This window comes from Lynx rufus, unplaced genomic scaffold (genome assembly GCF_022079265.1).
Source record: "Lynx rufus isolate CCGP_SWC_20201006 ecotype Redwood Valley unplaced genomic scaffold, mLynRuf1.p SCAF_18, whole genome shotgun sequence".
In the NCBI taxonomy this organism is placed as follows: domain Eukaryota; kingdom Metazoa; phylum Chordata; class Mammalia; order Carnivora; family Felidae; genus Lynx; species Lynx rufus.
In genome coordinates this window covers 7,223,173-7,247,135 of record NW_025814832.1, presented here as the reverse complement: position 1 = coordinate 7,247,135, position 23,963 = coordinate 7,223,173, and the positions used below count along the sequence as shown (strand labels likewise).

The 23,963-nt window shown below is 40.1% G+C and overlaps 1 protein-coding gene and 1 non-coding gene across 7 annotated transcripts in view; both read right to left on the bottom strand.

Moving 5' to 3' along the window:
• The window catches only part of RHOT1 (ras homolog family member T1), a 63,123-nt gene extending 40,235 nt beyond the window's left edge, over positions 1-22,888 (bottom strand). For 4 of the 6 annotated variants that reach the window (XM_047080780.1, XM_047080783.1, XM_047080781.1 and 1 more), the window contains exons 1-5: positions 22,754-22,888; positions 5,194-5,252; positions 2,530-2,611; positions 591-634; positions 237-290 (exon numbers count right to left, since the gene is read on the bottom strand). In XM_047080780.1, coding sequence (XP_046936736.1) covers positions 237-290; positions 591-634; positions 2,530-2,611; positions 5,194-5,252; positions 22,754-22,829 — 315 coding nt within the window. In that variant the 5' untranslated portion in view covers positions 22,830-22,888. Of the gene's footprint in view, positions 1-236; positions 291-590; positions 635-2,529; positions 2,612-5,193; positions 5,253-22,546; positions 22,691-22,753 lie in introns of those variants that run through there. The other 2 variants (XM_047080785.1, XM_047080782.1) reach the window with 2 other exon arrangements.
• LOC124513654 (U11 spliceosomal RNA) lies at positions 32-165 on the bottom strand. The gene has a single exon (XR_006962482.1). It is a non-coding gene; the product is annotated as a U11 spliceosomal RNA (small nuclear RNA).
• Positions 22,889-23,963: the final 1,075 nt, after the last annotated feature.

The following is a 23,963-nucleotide window of genomic DNA, read 5'->3' as shown; positions in this document are numbered from 1 at the left end:
CTCTAAGCTGAGGATCAGTTTTATTTTTTATTGGGGCACCGGGACCAATGATCACCCGCTGCCTGGGTACCAAAAAATTTTGCTTCTGAAATCTCTTGATGTCTATTCTGTACAAAGAGCAATGGAGCTGCCCTACGTGTGCCACTCACAACAGAAGTCCTTTTTTGAGGATCAATTTTAAAAGTGCCCTCACTGAAATTTAACTAAATATAGTGAAAAAACTCACACATTCATACCTTATCAATAGAATGCTTGTTGTTAACAGCATAAACTATGCAGATGACATTAGCCTATAAGAGAAATTAAGAAATTAACGGCATTTTAAAATAATACAAATGTAAATGGTAACATTTAATTACCAACTAGCTAATATATTTGGGCTAAAGGAAGAATAAATTTTGAAACCTAAAAAAACCCCAAAGTTAGCATGCTTCTAAGAAGAAAAATTCCTAAGGACTTATAGCAAAAAAACATACTCAAAGCAGTAACAACAAAGAACTGAAAGAGCCTAAGTGAGAGAATGAAAAAGACAAGACAGAATCATCGATGTTTTCCCACATAAAAACCTGCAACTATTTTTTTTAACTCACCTGTGATATCTCTTGATGAAGCTGTTCATCACTCTGTTCTGCTTCTACAAATGACAAAGTCAAAAAGTGTCCATTATTTTAAACATTTTCATAAAAACGAATGACGAAGCTAACATCTACACGGCACCCGCCCAATATCCTTCATCCCTCGTGTCATCTACGCAGTGTAGTGCCAGATGAGGTGGCAAAGACAAGGGCAAGTCAGGGAAAGGAAAGAGCTGGGCTATGATAAGGAAGCTGGCTGGCACTGAAAGACAAGTCTAGCAGAGGATAACTCAGGCACTCGAGAGCAGAAGGCATTGTGTGATAAATCTAGGCCAGCATCTGATCCAGAGTTGAGAAGGGTCAGGCCAAAGAGATCAGAAACCCAAGCTAGAAGACTAGGTGGAGGAGTCAGAAGCCCAGACAAAGAGTCCATACACACAGGGTCAGAAGGCCAGGTGAGAATCTGGGCAATACAAGCTAGGGAGCAGGCCCCAGAAGCAAAACTGGAGCATGATAATAAATAAAGAGTCCAGAATTCCCTTTCTAGCATATTATCTCTGGCTGGAACAGGTCTAATGGTAGATGTGCATATAACCCCACAGTGCAGTTATACCATCCTTACAAACAGATTTTAATTTTTAGAGCAGTTTTAAATGCGTAGCAAAATTGAGTGGAAGGTACAGAGATTACCTATATACCTCCTGACCCCACATAGCTTCCCACATTATGAATATTCCCCATCAGAGTGGGACATCTATTACAAGGGACTCCCTTTTTTATTTATGGGTTTTTTTAAAGTTTTTAAGTAATCTCTACACCCAACATAGGGCTTGAACTCACAACCTCGAGATCAAGAGAGTCACACGCTCCAATGACTGAGTCAGCTGGGCACTGCTCCTTTTTTTTTTTTTTTTAAAAGAAGTCCTAAAGCAAGCAAAATAATTTAGTGATTAAATAGTAAGTACTAGAGTAAGTAGTAGAGTAAATAGAGTAAGTACTAGAGTAAATAGTAAGTAGGCACCTGGGTAGCTCAGTCGGTTAAGCGTCTGACTTCGGCTCAGGTCGTGATCTCACAGTTCATGAGTTCAAGCCTCATGTTGGGCTCTGTGCTGATCACTCAGAGCCTGGAGCTGCTTCAGATTCTATGTTTCCCTCTCTCCCCCTCCCCAATTCATGCTCTGCTCTCTCTCTCTCTCTCAAAAATAAACATTAAAAAAAAAAAAAAGGTAAGTACTAAGGATGCCTGGGTGGCTCACTTAAGTGTCTGACTTCAGCTCAGGTCATGATCTCAGGGTTCATGAGTTTGAGCCCCATATCAGGCTCTGGGCTGACAGCTTGGAGCCTGCTTTGGAGATCCTCTGTCCCTGTCTCTCTCTGCCTCTCCCCAGCTTGTGTTCTCTCTCACTCTCAAAATAAATAAACAAACATTAAGAAAAAAAAAAAAGAAACAAAAAAAAGTAAGTACCAGTGGGTAGAAAATTTTTAAATTATTAAGTGATACAAATGTGCTTCTATTATCATATAATGTAAACAAGCTGACAACTGTTTTATCTATTATTTGGGGAAGGGAATAAAGGCTGATAAGTTAAAGAACGAATTTAGAACTCAACAAATTCTCAAATGCAGAACTCTTTCTACATGCCTGATAACAAAACTAATCTAGAACTTACCTCTGCAAACAGGCCAATTCAAGGAGGGTAATGATTTAACTACTACTTGTCATTTGCCATCTCTCTCCTTCCTTTTCACTATTATGGAACCCAACTTAGTAAATTTGGGACAGACAACTGCAAGATGGAGGCTTTATGTGGAGTGTGAGGTGGGGGGAGATACAAATGAGACAAGAGTCATAAATGATTATTTGCTGCTAGAGAAAAAGGAACACCTATCTTTGAACACTTTTTTGGAGGACTATTAAATTAACCCTACAGCGCCAGCCACAAGAGGATATTACCTGAGTAATCTACGATGTGTGTTGGAACTCTCTCAGGGGTAACATCAGCTGGAATGGTAATTTCTTCTGCCCGTGGAGGAACCTTCATTAGCAAACAAATAAAGGAAAAAACCCTTTGGATATTATCAACCAAACTTGTTAACAGAGCATGTAAATTCATCTGTATTAGCCCCTTTCACCCATACCTGCCCTTTCAAGATTTATTACACTTTTAAATGCTTATTTTTTGTGCTTTACCAGAGTCAAGTATATACACGTATTTTTTTTTTTTTTTAATTCTTTTGAGAGACAGACACACACACAGAGTTCAAGTAGGGGAGGGGCAGAGAGAAAGACTGGAGACACAGAATCAGAAGTAGGCTCCAGGCTCCAAGCTGTCAGCACAAACCCAATGCGGGACTTGAACTTACGAGCCATTAGATCATGACCTGAACAGAAGTTGGATGCTTAACCAACTGAGCCACCCATATGCCCCGGGATTCAAGTATATATTAAAAGCTACGTGATAAAATATTTCTTTTAAAAAAGCATGTACAGGGGCGCCTGGGTGGCTCAGTCGGTTCAGCGTCCGACTTCGGCTCAGGTCATGATCTCGCGGTCCATGAGTTCAAGCCCCGCGTCAGGCTCTGTGCTGACAGCTCAGAGCCTGGAGCCTGTTTCAGATTCTGTGTCTCCCTCTCTCTCTGACCCTCCCCTGTTCATGCTCTCTCTCTCTGTCCAAAATAAATAAACGTTAAAAAAAAAAAATTAAAAAAAAAAAAAAAAGCATGTACATGCCACCTGTGTGGGCATAATGCATATTAAGGATACTTCAGATCTGATGCAGCCTAAAACAATAAATTAATTTGGTGTTTCAAACATTTGATTTTTAAAATGCTGTTTTCATTCTATTTTGTTGAAAGTTTAAGATGCTATACAAATGAGGAACTATGTTAATCCAAAGCAATTCTCAAATAAAATAATAAATGATCAAAATTCATTTCTTCTAGAAGATAACTGGCTACACAGGCCTTGCTTAATGAATCCATTTTTTAGAAAGACTATGATTTTTTAATACATTAAAAATGCTTTATCCACACCCAAGAGGACAGTGCTAAAATGACAAGTCTAAACTAAGTTAAACAATGAGAGAAAACATTTAGGTATTATACTCTGAGTAATCATATGACAATATGTTTCATTTCACAAATTAAGTACTTATTTAGCTATCTTACTTAAGAACAGAAAAAAGCAAAAGTAACAATGAATGGTCATGTGGTATTTGTAGCTGCTGAGAACACTACCACATAATGTATCAAACTCCTATCTGAACAGTGAATTTATGCATTTCTAACTAAACAAGAGTAAAAAAAAAAAAAAAAGGGAAAAATGCAAATTGTGGAGCTAATAGTACCGACTATGTGAAGACACAGAATAAAGGAGAAATAACGTTCACCCCATTTGCATCAATAGCATTTCCCAAAACAAAATTCTAACTTTACATAAGGCCTTAGCCAGCAGTCCCTCATCCTGGAACTTCCAGAATATAAATAAATATATTGCAAGTAATAATAAAACCACCTTACTTTTGGTGGCACTCTACGATTATTAAGCAATTCTCATTTGAGACACAACAATCCTTTGAGTTTAGGTAAAGGTGGAATGAATTAGTTTCTTCACCTGTAAAATGATGCAATGGATAATATTAAAGATTCTCAAATACATGTGTCAGAATCCTAGTGGTTCTAATGCCTCAAAGACTGGAGTGTCAGATGGAAGGCAGGCAGGAAACCAGCAGACCTTTTACCCTTACTTCAAACTAAAGGAATACTCACCTGTTTTATATTTAAGAAAGGATTAACAGCTTAGATGATCTCTAATAATCCCTTCCAGTTCCCATTTTACAGATGAGACAACTAAGGCACAGAGATGAGAAACGTCCTAGCCAAGATCAGAGTAGGAAAAGCAGGAGCACCTGATGGCTCAGTCAGTTAAGCATCCAACTCTTGATTTTTGGCTCAGGTCATGATCTCACGGTTCGTGAGTTCAAGCCCCATGCTGGGCTCTGTGCTGATGGTACGAAGCCTGCTTGGGATTCTCTCTCCCTCTCTTTCTGCCCCTCCCCTGTTTGTGTGTGCACGAACATGCTTACTCTCTCTCTGTCCCTCTCTCTCTCAAAATAAACTAAAAAAAGGAAGGAAGGAAGGAAGGAAGGAAGGAAAGAAGGAAGGAAGGAAAAAAGAAATGGGGTGCATGGGTGGCTCAATTAAGCATCCGACTTGGGCTCAGGTCTTTATCTCACAGTTTGTGAGTTTGAGCCTCGTGTCGGGCTCTGTGCTGACAGCTCAGAGCCTGGAGCCTGCTTCAGAGTCTGTGTCTCCCTCTCTCTCTGCCCCTCCCCTGCTCGCACTCTCTCAAAAATGAATAAACTTCAAAAATAAAAATAAAAAAAAAAAGAAATAGAAAATGAAGGAAGAACAAAGGACTTAGGTGGGCTCAGATCTAGTTTGATTCTTTCTCCTGCACTATATTTCAGGGATGTCTTGTATAACTAATATGAGCCTTTTTAAAGTCATAACTGTCAGAAAGGAAACACATCCAAAAAAAGAGCAGAATTTATTTCATTTTAACTCAATTTTGATAAATTTAAAAAATTTTAAATATAGAAAAGATAAAAATGTTTACCTCTTCTGGGAATTCTTCACTGACCAGGGACATAATCAGTGATGTCTTCCCAACTCTAGCTGTGAAAACAAACATCATTATTTTAATAAAGTGTTTAGGTTCTATATAAACTCAAATTCACCAACCACACAGCAAAGTCTGTTATTCATTAGACAAAATCAGAGTTATCCAAATCACCAAGTTTTACAATACTTAAAGTACAGCTCTTGTTTTTTGCTTAGAAAAGTTACACATCCCTTTAAAACAAAAAAATTACCAAAATACAATGGAAAAGTTAAAATCTCCCCAAATATCCCCCTTTACCAGTTTAATACATGTAGACTCCCAGATTTTTTCCACACTTACAGTAACATACTATAATTCCCTACACAATTTACTAGTAGAATCACAGTATTTATACTATTTTACAGTCTTCCCTTATCATTTAATTATGCACTTGGGCCATATTCCATGTCAATATGTAAAATCTCCTGGGGGTGGGGGGAAAGGTGAAGGTAAAGTTTTTTTTTTTTTTTTTTAACGTTTATTTATTTTTGAGACAGAGAGAGACAGAGCATGAACAGGGGAGGGGCAGAGAGAGAGGGAGACACAGATCCAAAACAGTCTCCAGGCTATGAGCTGTCAGCACAGAGCCCGACGCGGGGCTCAAACTCACAGACCGTGAGATCATGACCTGAGCTGAAGTCGGACGCTCAACCGACCAAGCCACCCAGGTGCCCCAAGGTAAAGTTATTTAATGGATACAGAGGTTTTGCTGGGGATGATGAAAAAATTTTAGATGTAGAAAGTGCTGATGGTTATACAACACTGAATGTATTTAATGCCCCTTAAGTGTACTCTCAAAAATGGTTAAAATATCAAATAATACGTCTTATATATTTTGTCACAATTTTTAAAAACAGCAACAGGAAATCCATTTTATATTAACATAAAAAATCTTATATTATTTCTTGACAGCTGTATAAGAATCTATTGTAAGATATGTCATAATTTATTAATGCAGTGTCCTAACAATGAACACTGTTCAAGTTTTCACCTTTATAAACAATGCTGCAATGAACATTTCTACAGGATAAATTCCTAGAAGTGGAACTCAAGTTAGCATGCATAATCTCTTTTATTTTTAATAAATATTGTTAAATAACCTCTAAAAAAAAACCAAAACTAATTTACATCCTCACCAGTAGAAGACCAGAGTGTCTGCTTTGGGTATCCTTACATTTTTGTCTTTCTTGGGGAATCATACTGAAAGGCTTAGAAGAGCAAGAGTAACTTCCTGGTTACATTTCTAACCTCACAAGATTTTCAATGCACAAACTTAAAAATCTTAATTTTCATTCTGAAATTTTACTTCCATTCCCTTTCCATTCATTTCTGATCATCTACATTCAATTGCTTATCAACTGAACTCTTTCGTGATCCTAGAGGAAAACAGTCCACCTACCTATTCATCTCTGCCATAATGGCAAATTACTTTCCAAAAGTAAAGTCTAGATATGAAAGAACTGGAAAATTTTAAAGCGAAGAAAAGTCACATTCCTTTTTTAAATGACTAAAAGAAAGGGTGACTAACAACACAAGTCAAGTCTCTGGAAAATGATGAACGGCTGGAAAAAAGAGTACTGGTCATACAACTCAGAGGATGTGCCGCTAACAAGTTGCATGCGCTAGTGGAGGGCCAGAGTGGAGGGTCCGAGGATCTTTTCAGTTTACTTGTGTGAGAAGGTTTGGGCCTTTTTCAAGTGGCTAACCGTGAGACAACATTTCCCTGAGTTCCGACCATGGTAGTGAGTCCAGAACCCATCATCACACAACTGCTAGAATCCAGTTATCCATGTGAGTTCATCCAGCTCCCTGCAAACATTTGCAGGTGCAGAACCCGGGACCCAGAAACAGTGATTTTCTCAAGGTCTCACTAAACAATTAGTTGCAGACTTAAGAGAATAGCCCATCCTCTGATGACTAAGCCAGTGTTCTTTCTCTTTATTATGACATAGTTTTAAAAAATATTGTTAACACACAATACAGAAAAGGAATAATGGCCTCTAAAGTCAGCAAGCACTACATATACAAATACTATGTAAATTAATTAAAATATCCACTGATTCACTGGTGACTAATCCAACAGCTCTGGTTCCTTTTTTTTTTTTTTTTGTAATTTATTTTGAGAAAGTATCACTTACAGAAAAATTGCAAAAATAGTACAAAGGAGTCACGTCTATTCTGTAACCCAAATCCCCAAATGTTAACATTTTACCACATTTGCATTATCGTTTCCTCCCTCTCCCACCCCCAACTGTCTATATTTTTTAAACCATTTAAGAGTAGGTTGTGATGATGTCTCTTTACCCGTAAGCACCTTAGGATGTATTTCCTAAATACAAGTGCATTGTCTTATTCATCATAACCACAGTGTACTGTCAAGATCAGGAAATTAATTTAATACTAATACAATGCTGTTGTCTAGTCTGTTGACCTCATTCACATCTCACCATTTGTTCCATTACTATCTTTTACAAAAAAGAAAAATCTTTTTCTACACCCAAGATCAAATGCAACATTTGGTTGTCATGTGTCTTTAGTCTCTAGCTTGGAAGAGTATCTTTCATGATCTAGACATTTTTGAAAAACCCAAACCATTTAATTTGTAGAATAGCTCTCAATTGGGTTTCTATAATGTTATCTCATGATTAATTTCAGATTTTGCATTTTGGGCAGGACTGCCCCAGAAATGATACTGTATACTTCACAGTGCATCACAGCAGAAAGGAGATGATGTCAATTTGTCCCATTACTGGTGATGTTAACTATCGTCCCTTGGAGGAGGTGGTGTCTGCCAGGTTATTATTTTTCTCTTTGTAATTAAAAAGTAACCCGTGAAAAGATACGTTGAGACCACGAAAATATTCTGTTTCTCATCAAACTTTTGCCTCCTAGTTTTAGCAGCCATTCATGATTCTTGTCTTGTGTTGCTACAGGGGTTGCTAGATGGTGTTATTTCTATTTCTACCAATCCTTCTACATTACTTTGCATTCTACTTTAAGGAAACACTCCCTTCTGATTTGTAACAGCACGGTCTTGTGGACTCCTACATTATTCCACGTGTTATAATCCACTACTGTCATTATCTGGAGGCTCAAATTGTTCCATTTTACTTTCAAAAAGGGCATTTATGCAGGTATAAATCAGCATTACTATATGATCCACTTTATAAATGAATATGTACTCACACCAAAAAAAACAAAAACAAACAAACAAAAAAACCCAGAAAGGATATATACACCAACAGCAGTTATCTTTGAAGTAAATGTAACTTTTTTTGTGTTTTGTGCTTTCACATATTTTCCCAATTTTCTACAACAAAAATATACAATTTTTGCTACTAGAAAATGTTAACAAGTACTATTTTACAGTCATAATTTTTAGCAGTAAAAATTGGCATGTTCTAAATTTATAGATGGCCATTGAAATTTACCTACTGACATGTAAAATGCATTCTTTCATCCCTTCAACAAATATTTCTTGAGCACTTCCATATACCAGGCACTATTCCAGGGTGCCAGGGATACCACTGATCATAGCACTAGGTATCCCTATTTTTTATATATATTTTTAAATTTTTATTATTTATTATTATTTTTAGAGAAAGAACACAAGCGGGGAAGAGGGGCAGAAGGAGAGGGGCAGAGGAAGAGAGAGAGAGAGAGAGAGAGAGACAGAATGAATGAATGAATGAATTAATTAATTAATCTATCTTAAGCAGGCTCCATGCTCAGCACAGAGCCCGACACAGGGCTCAATCCCACAACCCGGGGATCATGACCTGAGCCGAAATTAACAGTTTGACACTCCACCGACTTAGCCACGCAGGCACCCCCTCACGGAGATTATATTTCAACAGATTTAAGAGATTTTCACCAATAAGAGATTTTCACATCAGGATAAAAAGCAAAAATTTAAAAACTAGCCATCCTTGATTCACCCTTCCTCTATACTGAACACTTAAACTCTGTCAAAACTTCCTTCGAAAATTTTTTTATCAAAAAATTTGTTGATGTTTATTCAATTTTTGAGAGAGTGAGAGAGACAGAGTACAAGCGGAGGAGGGGCAGAGAGAGCGAGACACAGAATCGAAAGCAGGCTCCAGGCTCTGAGCTGTCAGCACAGAGCCCCACATGGGGCTCAAACCCACAAACCGCGAGATCATGACCTGAGCCGAAGTTGGAAGCTTAACCAACTGAGCCATCCAAGCGCCCCTCCTTGGAAATTTTAAATATTCACTCCTTCCTCTCTGTTCCCACTTTTCCCTAATTATGGGACTCTTACTGAAACATCTCTCTATTCCCAACTTTCTCCCCGCCTCCTCCAATCTCTCCTCTTACTAAAATCTATCAACAATACAAATACCACTCCATCTTTTCATTTTCTCAGCTCATCAAAAGCCTTGACTCTCAATTACCTACCACATCGAGGCGAAACTCTTCTGCTGGCCTTTGAAAATCATGCAATTCATAATTTAACCTCACTTCATCGACCCAACCTCATTGCTCACTATTCCCACACACACAATTTGCTCACATAAGGCCATTCTGCTCTGTGCAAGCACAAACAAGCTATGATGAATCTTGCCTCCTCACAAGGTTTTCTTCATCTAAAACATCAGTCCCTCTCTCCCCTCGACTTTTCCAAATGTTAACCAACTCTGGAGGACAGCTCAAATTCTGCCTCATCCTTAAAGACATCCCAGGACTACTGTAGACCTCCCTTTCCCCCTCTGAACTACTTCCGTGCCACCTAACCTACATCAAACAGTTATGAATGGAAGGTGCATACTTCACATGTATGTGTCTACATTAACACAATAATCTAATATTTGAAAACCCTTGGATAATGAACTGAATTTTCTAATTTTATATGAATGGGAGAAAGACTTCTAGCACATCGACCAGACTGACTTCATTTGACTTGCTTTCACCTCGCCCAAGCACAACAGCATTGCTACTGCTTCAGCACTGCCATTTAGGAAATTAAGTTCCACCTCGTGGAGCATCTATCCCATTCAAAGCTCAACAACAACTGCAAAGCTGTGAACGCTAGGGGGAAAAAAATTTCTAAAATTACTTTTTTCGATTTGTCTTTAATAGAAAATAATTAATGTTGAAATTTCAAATAATATCAAAGGAGGGTATGATATAACAAAGAATCCATCTGGTCTTCATCCCCACACAGTTCCTGGCAGAAAGCTTCAAAACGCCTTGGAAGTTCCCATGTGATAGGAGTGTGTTTTGTTATAGTCTCTTTCAACCATACTTGAGTTATCCTAATGAGGTGACTCATTAGGGAGAAGGGAGGGCCTAGATAGGCCCTAGATAGGAGGATGGGGATTGGTTGCCAGAAAAACTACCCATGTGATTAGCAGGTTGGAACTTCCAGCTCCACCCCAAAACCTATCAGCGTGGTGGGGGGGCGGTGGGTAGAGGGAGCCCACAGATGGAGTTCAATCACACAGTCAATGATATAATCAATTGTGCCTACATAATGAAGCCCCATATAAAAACCCTGGACATCAAAGCTCAGGGGAGCTTCCTAGTTGGTGAACAGATTGATGAACCAGGAAGGTGGTGCACTCTGACTCCACAGGGACAAATGGTCTTGGCTCAGGATCCTTCAACACCTTGCCCTATGTACCTCTTAATCTGGCTGTTCATTTGTGTAACCCTGAGTATAGCACTTTCCCAAGTTCTGCGAGTTGTTCTAGTGAATTATCAAGTCTAAGGGCATTGTAGAAAGCCCCAAATTTGTAGTCAGCCAGGAAGAAGAGTGGATAGTCTGGGGACCCCACTTGTAGCTGGTGTCTAAAGTAAGGGTAATCTTGTTGGGGACCTTGCCCTTTAACTTGTAGGATCTGATGCTAACCCAGGTGGTTAATGTCAAAACTGAAATGAATTGTAGAACGCCCAGTGTCAGACAATCGTCAGAAAGAAGAGGGCACGACAGTTTTGTATTTATAAAAAGTAGGGATGGCTCAAAAAACTGAGAAACACTGTAACAGAACTATCCAAGAGTACAAGTTCCACTCTGGCATATTTTCCCGGGCCTGGACCAAACTAGAAAATAAACAAACAAAAAAACAAAACAAAACAAAAACCTAAAAGATCATGTAGAGAGTATTAACTTATGCTTCTACATGACCCATCTTACTTGTGCAGACTCCTTCTATTAATTCATTTGAGAAGTATTCACCTGATTGCCTTCCAAGCACAAAACTTAATTTTAGATACTCTATGGGGATAATATGGAAAATGTATTAAACAAGATAAAATTGCTATGAAAGAAGTATGGATCAAGTACTATGTTCAATCACTCTTGAAAAACGGGAAGGTGGGCAGGGAAGGATGGGAAGAGAATACTTTTCTCAGAAGTCTCTAAATATAGCAGAAAAATTGAAAATCTCATAAAAGAAGCTTATAGTTTGGTCACAAGGAGGAAAAATTGAATAATCAGTTAAGACATGTATGTTTCTTAAGACAGTGTTGTGCCTGTGTAACAGGCAACCTTCTAGCACATCACTAGTGGTCTCCTGAAGGACTTCCTAGACCTTGGGGAAAACATTACTTTTCCTACCAGCTACTGAGTATCTCTAGAAAGACTAAGGAACAAATATTTCATTATCACCCACAGGAAATTCCACAAGGGCAGAGAATGTGTCTTTCTTGTTCACTGTTGAATCTTAGCTCCTAGCAAATGCTCTTAGTAAATGGAGCTTATGGCTTAGCGGTTAAGAGCACAGATTTACAATTTAGGAAGAGTGGCTGGTTACTTCTGAGAGAAAGAGAAGGAAATGCAAGGGGCTTCAACTAATTGGTAATGTTTTATTTATTAAGCTAAGTGATGGGTATTTGTTATATTATTCTTTATACCTTTGATATAAATTTTTCACCAAAACAAAAGGAAAACAATACAGGCTTCAGAATCAGACAAGACTGGACTGAAACCTTAGTTCCAGTACTGACTAGCTGTGTTTTCTCAGGCAAGTAATCAAGCCTCAGTTTGTCCCTCTATATAGTGCTGAACAGCTTCAGCAGAATTGGTAAGAGAATTAAGACGACAGATATATAACGCTTAGGACAATACCTGACAAACATAAAATACACAAATGATAGTTGTTGCGATGATGATGAGCACAGTTTAAATTAAAGGAGTTAAGGGAGTATGAGAATGGGCCAGAAATTTCGGATTTGGGAATCAGCTAATTAGCAGTATAACCTTGTGTTGTCACTGACTCTCTCTGGGCCTCAATTTTCTCAACAGTTAGAAAGAACGAAAGAAAGAAAGAAAACAGAAAGAAAAAAGGACCAGATGCTATCAATGTGTACACTCTGTGAGTAATCTAAACTATCATGTAGCACACCTGGAAGACTGGCCTGCAACAGATGAAAAAGTGCATATGACATGTACCTTACAGTACCCTAGCAATGGCAGACAGATCCCCAAGTTGTATCTGTTATCTATTTTAGTTGTGTATGGGTAAGTGATCGGTGAGGAACATTCATCTATCTGTAAGAACAAAGTGGGACTCAAGTGGGACCAAGCCAATATGGGGTCCAGAAATCTGTAGAACTTGCTGACTTATAATGAGCATTTTGTAACTTTTCTCCTTAAATAACTGCTTCCGTTATGGCCTTGTTTAGGGTCCCAGAAACGCCAAACCGTTTGCTAGCTCAGGGTAGTATTCATCTCAACATCCACAGTGGTCCATTCTAACTCCACATGATGATGCACAATGGAGGCAAAATAGCTTAACGTGAACCACGCCAATGCCCTTTATTCCAGCATCAGAAAACCTAGAACTTGGCCCTCCTGCCTATTTTTTACTCTTGGCAACTGAGGCTGCAGAGCAAGAGTGCATTTGGGAAAGAGCCCTAATCAAGTTCCTTGCAAAGGGCGGTGATGTCTGAGCTAAGACAACATACAGCAGAGTTCTGTCACCTGATAGCAGAATGCCTCTGCTGTGAAGTCCAATTGCATCCACCAGGCCCTGTATGTTATTTATTTTAGTAAGTGGTAAAACTCCCAGGTACTTAAAACAACAGACCTTTTAGAAGATCCAATGCTTGTACAATTCCTGTGACCTTTGAACTTCTGGGTCTTTTTCCCTAGTGTCTCCAAAATCCCACAACTACTGCCAGCACAGATGTTCCCAGAAACTGTTCCATTTTCGCAGGGCTCTCCGGGACATCTTACGTATCTCTACATTCTTATCCATGATCAACTATTTATTAAGAATGGGAAAAATGAGGGGCACCTGGGTGGCTCAGCTGGTTAAGCGTCCAACTCTTCATCTCGGCTCAGGTCATGATCTCACAATTCAAGAGATCAAGCCCCACATCGGCGGGCCTGCTTGGAATTCTCTCCCCACCCCACCCCCCAAAAGAAATAAACCTAAAAAAAAAAAAAGGAATGGGAAAAATGAATCAGATGTTCAATAACTCAGATGCTCATTGTTACCCAAGAGAAAAACAAGTCTCCCTCCTGCTTGGTCCTTGAGAAATTTGCCTGCCTTAATACCCTTAAGACCATGATTCCCCTCAGATTCCCTTTTCAGAATTACCTTCTTAAAAATCTGCTTGTATCTGGGGCGCCTGAGTGGTTCAGTCGGCTGAGCGTCCGACTTCAGCTCAGGTCATGATCTCACGGTCTGTGAGTTCGAGCCCCGAGTCGGGCTCTGTGCTGATAGCTCGGAGCCTGGAGCCTGTTTCAGATTCTGTGTCTCCCCCTCTCTCTGCCCCTCCCCCACTCGTGCTCTGTCTCTCTCTGTCTCAAAAATAAATAAAAACATTAAAAAAAAAAATCTGCTTGTATCCCCCCACTCCAAAGCCCTGACAAGTCTCAGAAGAAATCTACTTAACTTTTAATCCATAGATCAAAATGTTAAACAAAAACGATCAAAATTAAGTCAAACACCCACATTAAGTGGCTTATTAGTTTCCAAGAAAGCTAAAGACTATTGCTCCTTAATCACAACCACTTAGGCTCTCTTAGCAAAGTTCAGGCCTTCAACAGGTGTTCCGTGTTACTTTTGAAGTCCCCTCCCTCACCATGACCCTTACGTGTCATCCATTCTTCCTCATCTTTCTGCTTAAAACTCAGGAGAACACCCCTTTTCCGAGCCATCGTCCCTTTCTTCTTTTCCCAGCAGTATTTCCAGAAAAGAAAGCCCAACATTCTGAGGCAATTCAGATTTCTTCACAGCTCAGCTCAACAAGGCAGTTCCAGCTGCCCGTGCAGCAGCAGGCTCCTGCCAAAACACAAACCTGCCACCAGGTCTACTCCGACATGGCAGGCCTCAGAGACAGAAAAGGAACCCCCACCCCCAGCAGGAGAAGGGCACTGTAAACACTGCAACAATTAAAGAGCTTTATGATGCTTGATGATACAGACAGTGGTACCAAAAAGTAAGAAGCATTCCATTTAAGTTATTTATATGGGTACTATCATTTAGAGTATGGCATTTTCATTTATTTATTCATTCGTATTGTGCCTCACCCATTAAAGAATCTGATGCAGTTTAGTACTCACTACAATACAACAACTGAATCTAGTTTCTGAAGTAATTGCATAATAGGCCTTTTAAAAATCAAACACGAATTTCCTTCATATAAAAATCCAAGAGTGATTTCCTCTTTAAAAAAAAAAAAGTTTAAAATTAGAGCGAGACACATTATAGTAATTTAGGAGAAAATGAGCACATTTTCATTAGTATCATTTTGGGTTTCCTTTTGGAAGAGCAGTAAGATGATAGCTACTTTAATAAAAGATCAGATGTGATTAAGTTAAGAAATGCTTCAGTGAATCTAAACTAGAGCTTTTTGCTTCCCTTAAGGCTTAACAACCAAACCCTGAGTAAGACTATCAAAGAAATAGGGAATCGGCAGGTTTAAAATTACAACAGGCCGCTAACTTTAGGCTAATCTTAACTGCAAAAATAAATGAGGACCTTAAAAACAAGGAAGACATTTTAGAATACTAAATTTTAAAAATTATTAAAAAAAATTTTTTTTAACGTTTATTTATTTTTGAGACAGAGAGAGACAGAGCATGAACAGGGGAGGGTCAGAGAGAGGGAGACACAGAATCTGAAACAGGCTCCAGGCTCTGAGCTGTCAGCACAGAGCCCGACGCGGAGCTTGAACTCACTGACTGCGAGATCATGACCTGAGCCGAAGTCGGCCGCTTAACCGACTGAGCCACCCAGGCGCCCCTTAAAAATTATTTAAATAAGCCTACAATCAAAAAGGCTCTTTGACAATGGCAGGAGTATAAACACTAGATATTTTTAACTGCTCCAAAAAATAATTTCCATAAAGGAAGAAACCTCTCTAATTACTCTACCAATTAAATTTTATATGCAAGATAAATATAATCTATGATATTGTTACATAATTTATAATACCTAAGTATAAATAAATACATGTAAAAATATAATATATGTATTTGATATAAGTATATTATATGGAGGACAAAAAATTATTCTTTGTTAACTAGCCATTTAATGGTCTCTATTTCCTGTTTTGCCTGAGAAACACTGAAGTGATCTGTAAGAACAAAAGGCATGGTCACAATTATCCCCAAAGAGAGAAGGCCTTCTGATTCAGTTCAACACAACATGCTACAGTTCTGTCTGACACTCCACGCTTCTAAGTAGGTCATCCATGGGAAACATAATTCATCACTATAGAACAAATTATCTAGATTTATCCAGGCTAAAAATTTCTTTGTCTTTTCATCACATCTTTTGAACATCTACTGCTAAATGACAGCAAATTCCTAATATTCATGAAGCAGAAATAACACTTTCTAGTTCCAAATACCAACCTACGAGCCATATTGGCTATTTTTCTTGATAACAAACACCCCGTGCTTTAAGAGGCAAAGGGCCCTACTCCTCATTTTTATTGGCTTCTTAAGAAGCCTTGTTGACTCTTCCTAAATTAGGAAATTAGAATATACAGGGAGCAGGAGGGTGACTATGGAGTTAGAATTTTAACTGGGAAACTTTGGCATTTGTAGCAATAGCTGAGTATTGTTCCAAAGGAAAATTTCATTGATCAAATCAGACTATCTGGGCTGCAGAAGAACAATGTTACGGTCTATCCCTCTCCTTTGAACTATATCAACACTAGGGCCCAAATGGTGCCAGAGGAACAAAAAGATGAGTTTTAATACAGATGTGAGAATGATACAGAACAGACTCTATCTGAACAGAAAAGACTATGTAGACTATGCTTGAACATGCTCGGTCACAGACTATCATCCAGGTACTAAACACAGTATAACTGAAAATGGAGTTTAATCTTCAAATATCATTTAACAAAGACCAGAATGGAAAGCAATACGGCTTTAAAAGGATTGTAGAAAGTTTTTTCTACCATAAATGCTAGCTTATTACTGAAGTTTCTTTCACTCTTATCTTATGCCTGAAGAATTGTTTCCCAGTCCCACTAAGATGACCTCTGGTGTTTCTTTCTTTCTTTCTTTCTTTTTTTTTTTTTTAATCTTTATTTTTGAGAGAGAGACAATGTGTGAGCAGGGGAGGAACAGAGAGAGAGACACACACACAGAATGCAAAGCAGGCTCTAGGCTCCGAGCTGTCAGCACAGAGCCCAATGCAGGAGTTAGAACTCATGAACTGTGAGATCATGACCTGAGCCAACTCGGACACTCTACCAACTGAGCCACCCAGGTGCCCCAACCTCTGGTGTTTCTATTTCTTTTGGCAAGGAATAGAACTGGGGCAGCCAAGACATGGAATAGACGTGACCCCATCATTAGAAGTCACTGGTATACTTTATGGCCAGAACACAGGAATCTCCCAGGTCAAACAAAGCTAAGAACCTGGAACAAGAGACTGGATGAACACTGCCCCTTCAAATGCTAACAGCAACCACATATCAGACCGGATTTGAGAAAGGAGAATGAGCAGGGGCACTTTGGTGGCTCGCTCAGTTAAACGTCCAACTCTTGATTTTGGCTCAGGTCACGATCCCAGGGTCGTGGGATCAAGCCCCACATTGGACTCCATGCTAAGCATGGAGCCAGCTTGGGATTCCCTCTCCCTTTCTCTCTGCCCCTCTCCCCAGCTTGTGCTGTCTCTTTTTAAAATTAAAAGAATGAAAGAAAGAGCGAACGAACAAGAATCAAATTTTTATGACTAAGAGTGATTTGGAAAACAAGCAAAGTCTAAATAAATGGAACTAACCTAAACTCCTTCATTCTTCCAAAAGCTATAGAAGACCTCTGAACAATGTGGGGTTAGGGGCGCCAACCAACTCTCCACCCCCCTGGCGGTTCAAAATCCTCAGATAGCTTTTGACTCCCCCAAAACTCAACTACTGATAACTACTGTTGACTGGAAGCCTTACAAATGACATAAGCAGTCTATTAACATATATTTTGCATATTTTATGTATTATATACTGTATTCTTACAATAAAGTAAGCTGGAGAAGACAATGTTATTAAGAAAATCATAAGGGGGGGGGTGCCTGGGTGGTTAAGCGTCCGACTTTGGCTCAGGTCATGAGCTCACGGTTCGAGAGTCTGAAAACTGCAACAGGCTTTCTGCCATCAGCACCAGCTTCAGATCCTCTGCCCCTCCCCTGTTCGTGCGCAGGCGTGCTCTCTCTCTCTCAAAAATAAACAAACGTTAAAAAAAAAAAAAGAAAATCATAAGGAAAAACATTTACAATAGTGTAAAAAAAAAATCCCTGTATAAAGGGACCCACACAGTTTGAACTGCATGTTGTTCAAGGGTCAACTGTATTTGACTTTTTTTTTTTTTTTTTGAGAGTGAGAGCACTCATGCGGTAGGGGAGTAGAGGAAGAGGGAGACAGAATCTTAAGCAGGTTCCACGCCCAACATGAGCCCGATGCAGGGCTCAACCTCACAACTATGAGATCACGACCTGAGTCAAAAATCAAGAGTCAGACGCTTATCAACTAAGCCACCTAAGGTCAACTGTATTTGAGTGCTCACTTTGTGACAGGCCTATTCCAGGCACGGGGTATACAGCAATAAAACGAGGCAAATCCACCACCCTCATGAAGCTTACTTTCCAGCCCAAAAGACAAGTGAACAAATATGCACACAAGAACTGCCTGAGTCAGGGCCTTCTTGTAGAGAAAGCAGTAGACAGCACTACAAGAGTGAAGCAAGGGCCAGACTGTGATGGCGTCTGCAGGCCTGCATAAAGAAGTCTGGACTTTCTTCTAAGTGAAAGGAGAAATCATCAAAGAATTTTAAAAACGGGTAACAGGATCTGAGATACTTTTTTAAAGATGATTACCTGCTACATAGAGAATGGACAAAATTAGAAGGAGGGAGACTGGTTAAGGAGATATTACAAAAGCCTAGGCCAGAGCCAATCGAAGCTTGTAGTGGCTTCAACTAGTTTCGATGATAAGCTAATCAGTTAGACATTGGGTAAGAGTGACAGATTCATTTAAACTTTTTTTTTTAGTGTTTGTTTATTTTTGAAAGAGAGAGAGAGAGAGAGAGAGAGAGAGAGAGAAACAGCAAGCGAGCAGGGGAGGGGCAGAGGGAGAGGGAGACACAGAATCCGAAGCAGGCTCCAGGCTCGGAGCTGTCAGCACAGAGCCTGATGGCGGGGCTCAAAACCATGAGCTGTTGGGAATGCAAGCTGGCGCAGCCACTCTGGAAAACAGCATGGAGGTTCCTCAAAAAACTAAAAATAGAACTACCCTACCACCCAGCAATTGCACTACTAGGCATTTATCCAACGGATACAGGTGTGCTGTTTCAAAGGGACACATGCACCCCCATGTTTATAGCAGCACTATCAACAATAGCCAAAGTATGGAAAGAGCCCAAATGTCCATCGATGGATGGATGAAGAAAAAGTGGTATATATATACAATGGAGTTATTACTTGACAATCAAAAAGAATGAAATCTTGCCATTTGCAACTACATGGATGGAACTGGAAGGTATTATGCTAAGTGAAATTCGAGAAAGACAAAAATCCTATCGCTTCACTCATATGAGGACTTTAAGAGACAAAACAGATGAACATAAGGGAAGGAACACAAAAATAATATAAAAACAGGGAGGGGGACAAAACAGAAGAGACTTATAAACATGGAGAACAAACTGAGGGTTACGGGAGGGGTTGTGGGAGGGGGGATGGGCTAAATGGGTCAGGGGCACTAAGGAATCTACTCCTGAAATCATTGTTGCACTATATGCTAATTTGGATGTAAATCTTAAAAAATAAAAAATAAAATTAAAAGAAAACAAAAAAACCCACGAGCTGTGAGATCATGACCTGAGCTGAAGTCGCATGCCCAACCGAGTCACCCAGGTGCTTCTGACCAGATTCATTCAAAAAGAGGATAACAGTTCCACTTTCTTAATGAGTTTGATCAGAAGACAAACATATCTCAACTTAAAAACAAGACTTCGCTAAAACTAAATCTTGTGTAATTTTAATGTACCTACATGATTTAGATAAAATGGTATTAAGGCTCATGCTAATTTTATCGCAACAAGGACATTTGTTAAGCATACTAAACGCAAACATCGTTAAACACAAATTCTGGCCAAAGAATCTGACCATGAAAAATCATAACCTGAGAACTGTTTTTGCATGCTTGCATTTTTAATGATTTTAAAAATTTTGTTTTGTTTCAAGAATGGCAACTGACTTTTAACATGGCCTGAATGGTATTCACTGTGTTCGATAATTAAGATAAGGTGCAAATGATCTTTAAAACACTTTGGCTTTCTCTGCAAATAATTACCTTAAAATTCATAGACAATCTAACTTCTTTGATCTAAGCACTAAACAGACAGTAAGCATCAGTTAGCACTTAAGCCTGGATGGATCAGAATCCAGATTCTGGATGGGCCAAAAAAAGATCTGTTTCACCTTCGGAGGACATTATAGGTTTAGCCAAGAGAATGTTGAAACCATTCACAACTATTTGGGAGCTTCAGTGAATGAAGCAGCTGCTGTGTGGTTCTGGGACAGATGCTAACAGCAATAAGATGTACTGAAGTGAAAGCAAAGGAACAGTCTCTACAATAATACCAGAAATGATGTGGGGATTTTGTTTGTTTGTTTGCTTTTCCCATTTCTCTTAATTAACCATCTTAAAATGACAACTAAGTTACTACCACTTCTACCTAAAAAAGTGGTTTTCCAGATAAATTCATGTGTTAGACCAGTATTAAAATAGCCTTCGTCACAGTTATGTTTACCTAGCATTTAAAGTGGGGCAGCTAGGCTAAAGCTAACAAATATTTACATTAAATCTCAAAAAGTAATGCTTCTGGGGCACCTGGGCAGCTCAGTCGGTTGAACATCAACTTTTGATCTCAACTCAGGTCATGATCTCACAGTTCATGGTTTTGAGCTCTGTGTGCTGCTCAGCTTGGAGCCTGCTTGGGATTCTCTCTCTGCCCCTCCCCAATCATGTGCACACAGTTGCACAAGTACACACACGTGTGCACTCTCTCCCTCTCAAAATGAATTAAAAAAAAAGAAAACTAATCTTTCCAACTTTTTCCTCCCAAAATACCAACCTTTAATATAACTCACTAAAATTACATATTTCACATAAATATAATCCTAATATTTTTAAATGTGAAAAAAATCATATATATGGTAGCTGGCCTAAAGCTTTTGGTACAAACGTTTTCAAGAAAAATGTCTTCCTCAAAAACTAAGACTTTCTCTTAGGTCAGGTAACTCCCTATAATCAAAACACTCTTGCATGCACACTTTTCTCAACTCTCCTGTTTGCTTTCATATCTGCAGAACATGGCTTTTAATTTTCTCAACAAATTTTTAGTTCTTTTGTGTATTTCTAAATAAGTAATACTGTTAACGTTTTAACTTAAATGCACTAAGGCTGTCAATATATCTTACACATATAAAGCATTTCCATTTAGATGTTTCACAGATGAATTATATGCTTCCTAAAACTAAAACCAAAACATAGGATTTCTGCTTTTAGAACATTAGTATTACAATCACCATACTATAAAACGATTTTATGACAGTTAAGGATCAGCTTTTTAAGTGGCTCGTCTACTCACTTTCCCTACCATATTCCAAATGCATCAGCTATGAATCACATGTTAAGTAACACCTTCCTGAACTTTGTCAAGGAAACTGATGCAAAATACAGATTAAGATACAATAATAAATAAAGACTAAAATTCACAACTGCAAACCCAAAAGACAACAGTGTCAGGCCAAGCTTACTTCCAAATTCTGATTCTAAAGACTTCTCCACAGAGCAGGTGAACAGAGACTTCAATGAATATCAAAGAACACTACAGAGAAGGGTAAAAATGTGTTAGCTTTCTTCCTTGGGAGTGCATCACAGTGACCTGGAGGGGCTACTCTAGGCTGAAATGGAGTCTGGAAAAGAATGCTTCAAAACAGCAATGGCAGAGCATTAACTAATGTACAAACAAACAATTCAGTTCTCCCAGCCCACTTTCTTATTTTAGTCCTACCAAATGAGTCATGTAACCAGCCAAGTGATATCAAGAAGTCCCTGTTGTACTGTCCCCAAGTTAGTAAACAGAGGCATTTCTCCTTTATTGTATCTTAAAAGGGTGAAATCTAAGAATGTCTAGGGGGTCTTATGTGTATGTGCATGTGTCTGTTTTCCTGTGTGCCTGTTATTTATAAAATAATTATCAAGCTACGGAATAAATAATGCTTAAAAAGAGGGGAGTAAATTAGGCTTTAGGGTAAGAATAATTCTCTCAACTAAAGAACCCTCCCCAGATAATTATTCATTCATTAAGCACTTGTGTAACTTGTATAACTTGAACTTGAGAGTAAATTTTTGAGGAAACAGCGAGCATAACAGAAGTTATTCCAATGTAAAGTGCAAGTATCTCTAAAAACGTTCCCTACCTTGAAGTCAATGCCAGAGGGTGGGAAGACCGCGAACGTGAAGGAAAGAAGGAAAGAAAGAGACAAAGAGAGAAAGAGAAAGAAAAAGAAAAAGAGAAAGAAAAAAGAAAAAAGAAAAAAAGAAAAAAAAAAAGGCAGAAACCTGACCTTGCCCGCAAGTCGAACAGTCCTGCGTCCCCCTCCCCCTAGCTTCCCCGGGAGCCAGTTCACACCATCCCAATTGGTCAGTCGGCCTGTTTCAGCACCTGCCCGGCAGTGACAAGGGACTCTCCACGAAGAGAAAAGGGTCTGAAAGGCAAGCGGCCTCGGAAACGCGTTGAGGCCCAGGAGGAAAGGATTCGAAGCGGAAAAGGAGGAGAGGACCTTCGGAGAGATGAGGCTGGCGGTCAGAGACTCACAGAGACAAGGCTCGAGAGGACGACTGGGGGTCAGGGTCGGGATGTGTTAAGAGGGCCCAGGGTGAGGTGAGAGCTTGAGGGCCGCCAGCGGGCTGCCGAAAGGGAAGAGCTAAGGGGCTGGGAGGCCCGAGAGCGCGGAGAGGGGCGAGCAGGCCCGGGGCGGCAGGGGCTGCGGTGGCCGCGGCCGGCCCCGGTGCGCGGACTCACGTTCTCCCACCAGCAGGATCCGCACGTCTTTCTTCATGTCGGCGGCTCGCAGGGGCCGGGCTCGGCCCGCACGCATGGAGCGGACTCCTCTCGCCGGGAGCGCTCAGCCCACGGCGCCCCTCTCCCCGCGCTACCGGTGCCGCTGCCAGCCTCCCCCGCCGCCCCGCCCGAGCCTCGGCCGGGGCCCGCCGCGCCGCCTCCTCTGCTGCTTCCCTGCTCGGGAGCCAGGACAGCGCCAGCTCCGCCTCCTCCGGCTCCGCGGGCGGCGGCGGCAGCGGCGGCGGGGCCGACGGGGCGCCGCGAGGGACAAGCGCTTTCGGAACGCGAACGCTCTCAGGGCCGGCGCGGCGCCCCCGGCGTCCGGCAGGCCGCGGCGCAGGGCCAGGGAGCCTAGCCCACCTTCCCCAGGGCGCCGCGACAGCAGATACGCCTGGGGCTCAGAATTTGAGGAGTAGATCCGCTAGTCTGACCCCATTTATTTTGCAGAATTGGGGCAGGAGAAGTTATTTGTCCAAGGTCACATTAGAGCCTGGCAGTGACTCAAGACGGGATTATTCTCACCAGACTATAATCTCCAGGAGGGCAGCGACCTGTCTACCTGGTTTTCAGTAGCATCCACACCTTATCAGAAAGTGCTTGATTGATTAAAGGGTGACTGACTCCTGGGATAGAGCCTTTTCCACTACACAAAACCACCACCCTAGCTGCTTTTTGCCTGTGATGCTTACAAAATACAGTTCTAAATAATGGCATTCTTTTTTTTTTTTTTTACCTTGTCCTTGTAAACAGATTCATTTCTTTGTACCAAACTTAATGACTTCCTTCTGCTCTAAGTCAAACTTAGTTTCTAAACCAAACTAAGTCGCTTTCTGTGGTTTCCTCTGAGAAGGGTCTTCTGATATTTTAGTTACGCTTGCTGAGCATAATGCTGGACACTGGATGCTGGACATAATAGATGACACTGGATAATGAACTCTTACTGACTTTTCTAATATTGCCTTAATTCCCTCCTGACCCTGTCTGGAGAAATTTGTTGCTACATCCCAAATGCTAGGACAGTGTTTGGCATGCAGCAGAAGAAAGAGATAAATAGATACAGATATATATATAATTAATGAGGAAACACTATCTGCATAATGTGCCTTTTTTTCTATCTTAAATATTACATAATAAGTTTTTAAAGGAAATAAAATGTGTGCAAAGTACAATC